The sequence below is a fragment of the Sapajus apella genome, unplaced genomic scaffold (assembly GCF_009761245.1).
Source record: "Sapajus apella isolate SASKATOON/1434 unplaced genomic scaffold, GSC_monkey_1.0 scaffold244, whole genome shotgun sequence".
Classification (NCBI taxonomy): Eukaryota; Metazoa; Chordata; class Mammalia; order Primates; family Cebidae; genus Sapajus; species Sapajus apella.
The window spans coordinates 311,387-317,386 of NW_022437184.1; the positions used below are offsets into that span (position 1 = coordinate 311,387).

General features: G+C 45.6%; 1 protein-coding gene across 1 annotated transcript; it reads right to left on the minus strand.

The window, feature by feature from the left end:
- Window positions 1-3,427: 3,427 nt before the first annotated feature.
- Window positions 3,428-5,580, minus strand: LOC116545067 (cTAGE family member 15-like). Its single transcript, XM_032271686.1, has one exon. The coding sequence runs from the start codon at window positions 5,054-5,056 to the stop codon at window positions 3,428-3,430; it is 1,629 nt and encodes a 542-aa protein (XP_032127577.1). The 5' UTR covers window positions 5,057-5,580.
- Window positions 5,581-6,000: the final 420 nt, after the last annotated feature.

Sequence of the window (6,000 nt, forward strand, 5' to 3'; positions counted from 1 at the left end):
GCAGAATAAACCCTGATGGGGACTCAAGATTAGTCACAACTACTTGGAGGGGAATGCAAAGACGCCAGTTTTCTTCGTGTGGTGCCAGATGTTCAGTAGCAGGCTCACTTGAAGGTGGAGTCAACCCTGACGGGGACTCAAGATCAGTAACAAGTACTTGGGAGGAGAACACAGAGTCCACCAGCATTCTTGTGGTGGTGCCGGATGTTCAGTGGCAGGCTCACGTGAAGGTGGAATCAACCTTAACAGGGACTCAAGATCACTCACAACTCTTGGGAGGAGAACACAAAGACCACAAGCTTTCTTGCTGTGGTGCCAGGTGTTCAGTGGCAGGCTCACTTGAAGGTGGAATCAACTCTGACAGGGACTCGAGTTCAGTCACAAATAGTTATGGGGAGAACGAAAAGACCATCAGCTTTCTTGCTGTGGTGCCGAATGTTCAGTGGAAGGGTCACTTAAGGGCAGAGTCAACCCTGACGGGGACTAGAGATCAGTCACAACTACTTGGGAGGAGAACACAAAGACCACCAGTTTCCTTGTGGTGCCAGATGTTCAGTGGCAGGCTCACTGGAGGTGGAATCAACCCTGATGGGGAGTCTAGATCAGTCAGAACTACTTGGTAGACACCAAGACCGCCAGCTTTCTTGCTGTGATGCCAGGTGTTCAGTGGCAGGGTCACGTGAAGGTGGAGTCAACCCTGACGTGGACTCGAGATCAGTCACAGCTACTTGGGAAGAGAACACAAAGACCACTAGCTTTTGTGCTGTGATGTTGGATGTTCGGTGGCAGGCTCACTTGAAGGTGGAATCAACCCTGATGGGGACTCCAGATCAGTCACAACTATTTGGAGGGGAATGCAAAGACCACCAGCTTTCTTGCTGTGGTGCCAGATGTTCAGCGGCAGGCTCACTCGAAGGCAGAGTCATCCCTGATGGGGAATTGAGGTCAGTCACAAATACTTGGGAGGAGAATATAAAGACTACCAGCTTTCTTGCTGTGGAGTCGGACGTTCATTGGGTGGGAGGCTCACTTGAAGGCATAGTGAACCATGACGCATACTCAAGATCTGTGCAAAGTACTTGGGACAAGAACACAAAGACCACAGCTTTCTTGCTGTGGTGCCAGATGTTCAGTGGCAGGCTCATTTGTAGGCGGAGTCAACCCTGACGGGGACTCGAGATCAGTCAAAACTAAGTGGGAGGAGAACACAAAGACGGCCAACTGTATTGCTGTGGTGTCGGATGTTCAGTGGCAGGCTCACGTGAAGGTGGAATTGACCATGATAGGAACTCAAGATCAGTCACAACTACTTGGGAGGAGAACACAAAGACCGCCAGCTTTCTTGCTGTGGTGCCGGGTGTTCAGTGGCAGGCTCACTCGAAGGTGGAATCATCCATGATGGGGACTCCAGATCAGTCACAACTACTTGGAGGGGAATGCAAAGATGCCAATTTTCTTCCTGTGGTGCCAGATGTTCTGTGGCAGGCTCACCTGAAGGCAGAGTCAATCCTGATGGGGACTTGAGGTCAGTCACAAATACTAGGGAGGAGAATATAAAGACGACCAGCTTTCTTGCTGCGCTGTTGGACGTTCATTGGGTGGGAGGCTCACTTGAAGGCAAAGTGAACCATGACAGGTACTCGAGATCTGTGGAAAGTACTTAGGAGGAGAACACAGTCAGCCAGCTTTCTTGCTGTCGTGCCAGATGTTCAGTAGCAGGCTCACTTGCAGGCTGAGTCAACCCTGACGGGAACTCAAGATCAGTAACAAGTACTTGGGAGAACACAAAGTCCACCAGCATTCTTGTGGTGGTGCCAGATATTCAGTGGCAGGCTCACGTGAAGGCAGAATCAACCATAACAGGGACTCGAGATCAGTCACAACTACTTCAGAGGAGAACACAAAGACCACAAGCTTTCTTGCTGTGGTGCCAGGTGTTCAGTGGCCGGATCACTTGAAGGTGGAGTCAACCCTGAGGGGGACTCAAGATCAGTCACAGCTGCTTCAGAGGAGAACACAAAAGACCGCCAGCTTTCTTGCTGTGGTGCCGGATGTTCAATGGCAGGCTCACTTGAAGGTGGAGTCAACCCTGATGGGGATTCAACATCAGGCACAACTACTTGGAAGAACACAGAGGCTGCCACCTTTCTTGCTGGGGTATAGGATGTTAAGTGGCAGGATCACTTGAAGGCGGAGTCATCCCTGATGTGGACTTGAGATTAGTCACAAATATTTGGGAGGAGAATATACAGACTGCCAGCTTTCCTTTTGTGGTGTCGGACATTAATTCAATGGCATGCACAATTGAAGGCAAAGTGAACCATGGTGGTGACTTGAGATCTGTGCAAAGTACTTGGAAGGAGAACACAAAGACCACAAGCTTTCTTCCTGTGGTGCCAGATGTTCAGGAGCAGGCTCACTTGAAGGTGAAATCAACCCTGACATGCACTTGAAATCAGTCACAACTGCTTGGGAGAGTAAAACAAAGACTGCAAGCTTTCCTGCTGTGGTGCCGGATATTCGGTGGCAGGCTCACTTGAAGGCAGAGTCAACCCGGACAGGGACTCAAAATCAGTCACAACTACTTGGGTGGAGAACACAAAGAACACCACCTTTATTGCTGTGGTGCTGGATGTTCAGTGGCAGATTCACTTGCCGGCAGAGTCAACCCTGACGGGGACTTGAGATCAGTCACAAATAGTTGGGAGGAAAATAACAAGACTGCCAGCTTTCTTGTTGTGCTGTTGGATGTTCATTCAGTAGCAGACTCACTTGAAGGCAAAGGTTAATCATGATGGGGACTCAACATCCTTCCAAAGTACTTGGGAGGAGAACATAAGGATTGCCAACTTTCCTGCTGTGGTTCCAGAGGTTCACTAGCAGGCTCACTTGAAGGTGATATCAACCCTGACAGGGACTCGTGATCAGTCACAACTACTTGGGAGAGAACACAAAGACCACAAGCTTTCTTGTTGTGGTGCCGGATGATCAGTGGCAGGCTCACTTGAAGGCAGAGTCAACCCTGATGGGGACTCAAGAGCAGTCACAAGTACTTGGGAGGAGAACACAAAGACCGCCAGCTTTGTTGTTGTGATGTCAGATGTTCAGTGGCAGGCTCACTCTAAGTTGGAATCAATCTTGATGGAGACTCAAGGTCAGTAACAACTACTTTGGAGGAGAACACAGGAACTGCCAGCTGTCTTGCTGTTGTTTTGGATGTTCAATAGCAGGTTTTTTGGAAGGCAGAAGTGTCTTGAAGGGAACTCGAGGTCAATCAGAATTATTTTTGTTCAGTAGCAGAGTCATTAGGAGATGGAATCAACCCTGCAAGGAACTCGCTTTTAACTTCAATATTTGGGGGTTGGGGGAAAAAATCCAGGTCTTGGTGGAAGATTTGGATGAAAACCCCTGGGTGGATAGGCATTCCTCACTGCGAATGGAGCATATGGTGGACCTGGAAATTTCTTGGTGGAAAATCATGTGGAGAAACTCCAAACAGGGTTCCTGGAGGAGGTGGGGGGAAAGGAGTTCCCCTTCTCATATCGGTAACATATGTGTAATGCTCTCTGCCAAATCCTGTGTTTGGAACATCAACTGCAGAAGGATCTTTGTGTAAAAATTTGAATTTCATCTCTGTGTCAGCTAATTTTTGTCTGTACTTAGCATTTTCCTTCCTTAATCCTTTGAGGTTTATTTCAGCAGTCCGAGCTGCCAACCAATTGTCATGTGCTTTTTTCTTAAGGAGTAAAATCTGCTCTTGATAAGAAAGGATCATTCTTTCCAACTCTTCTTCAAGATGTTTGGCTTGCTTTTTATACTTCTCCAGCTGGTCAGTGGTATAGTTGATCTTTTCCTCTTGTTTAGAAAGTTTCCCTTGTCTCTCTAACTGGTCATTTTCTTCTACAGTGAATGTTTTGTAAAGTCTCATTGTCGTTTCTTCATGTAATTCAGTCATTACTTCAAGTTTCTGTTGAAGCTTCTGATTCTCACTTTCAAAATCTGTGTTTTCTGACTGCAAAGATGCTTGTTCAGACTGAAGCTGTTTAATATGCCCCATAAGCTGCTTCTCTGTTTTATCAGTTGCGGACAACTGAATATAAATTTGGCTTCTTTCTCCTTCTAAACATTTTAAAGATGCATTTAACTTAGCAGCATGAATCAGTTTCTTCAAAGCTCCTTTTGGAGAATCAGCTAAGGAAGCGCCATGTTCTGATTCACTCTTCATTTCTACTTTCGAGTTATGATCGTCCATCATGTCTTCTCCAAGCACAGCAGCCCAATCTTTCATCTTCAGGAAGTGTTTAGTCAGCATCTTGATGTGATCGTCTTTGTCATTTAGAACTTGTTCTGTGTTAACTTTGGAGTCTTCAAATATTATTTTCTGCTTATTAAGTTCACTCACTTGTTCTTTCCATACTTCAGCTTCCTGCAAAAGATGTTCCTGGCTTTCCTGAAGTTGAGAATTTTCATTCAAAACATCTTTTATCGCGATCTTCAGTTGTTCACCATTCATTTGAAATATGTTCAAGGGCATTTTGGCTTCAGCTAGCTGTGATTTAAGGGATTTTGACAGGTCTTCTAGAGACTGTCTGATTTCTGAAATATCCGCCATAAACTGATGTTGTCTACAATGTTGGTATTTCTCTTCTTTTAACTCTTTTTTCAGATATGGTATTTCATCCTCCATTTCAGAAATGGACCTGTTCAGCTTTTCACATGTTGCCCCCAAACTTTCTGCTTCTGCTGCCTGGTTCTCAAAGCTGACATCCTGTAAAGATGACTCTCTTTCATAGCCTTCATAGCTTTTTTGTAGAAAACTAAATTTTTCAAGTAGGTTACATTTTTCTTTAATTTGCTCACAAAGCTCTACAGCAAGCTTTTTCTCTCTTCCCACATATAGCCGACTCCTGACTGATCTAAAACATCTCCACAGAAAAAGGGGAATAACAACAAATCCAATAACACCTGCCCACATCACTAATTCCCACGGAAAACCATTAGAATTTGATACCATACTTTCCAGCAGTGCTGCCACAATCCTATGTAGCTTCTCCATGACCAGCCTCAGGTAGGGCTCAGGAGTAGCTCCCAGCTACTACATAGCGCCAAGGCTGTTCTGGTGGTCGCCCCAGTAACCCCAGCACTTGGAATCAGTAGCATTCAGTCTGGAACTGGAGCAGACCACTGCGAAACTGGCTGTGGGGGGAGCTGTGGACAGGGGCGGGGGCGGTGGAGGGCACTGGGGAACAGGTAGCCTTCAGTCTGGAACCTGAATCCACACGAGGCAACTGGAGTAGACCACTGTGGAACCAGCTGTGCGGGGAGCTGGGGGGATGAGGACACCCACAGGCACCACAGGCCTCACAGGCCCACACTGCCCACCCCAACCCCCATGTTACACTTTACATCTTGAGGTGGCGCAGGTCCGGGCCTGACCCCCATTAAACTGTTTTTTTATTGGTAATATCATATTGTGTTAATTAGTTTTTTAATAATAAAAAGATTTGTCAAGGAGAGACTGCAAATTTATGATTCCTCAAGATTGCCTTGGCCATTATTGACATTTTGCTCTTCCATGTGAATTCTACTAACAACATGTGAAGTTTCATTTAAAAAATCATTTTGGCTATTTTTTTGTTTGTTTTTAGAAACAGGGTCTCACTCTGTCACCCAGGCTGGAGTGCAGTGGTGCACAGCTCACTACAGCCTCAAAACCCTGGACTCAAGAGCTCCTCCCACCTCAGCCTTCCAAGTAGCTAGGACTACAGGTGTGTGCCACCACACTGAGACATTTTGGTATTTTGAATTGCCTTATATTTACAGGTGATTTGGGACAAATTTCCTTTTTGCATCATGAAGGTAACATTTTCCTTCTATAAGATTATCTTTTGTGTCCTTCACAAACATTTTGTAATTTTCTATGTTGATGTTTTGTGCATATTTGTTCTTATTACTAGTTTAAGAGTAGCTTTTAAAAAATTACTTTTTTTTTTTTTTTTT

Coding starts and splice junctions, on each gene's coding strand:
- LOC116545067 (XM_032271686.1), bottom strand. CDS start 5,056: ATGGAGAAGCTACATAGGATTGTGGCAGCACTGCTGGAAAGTATGGTA.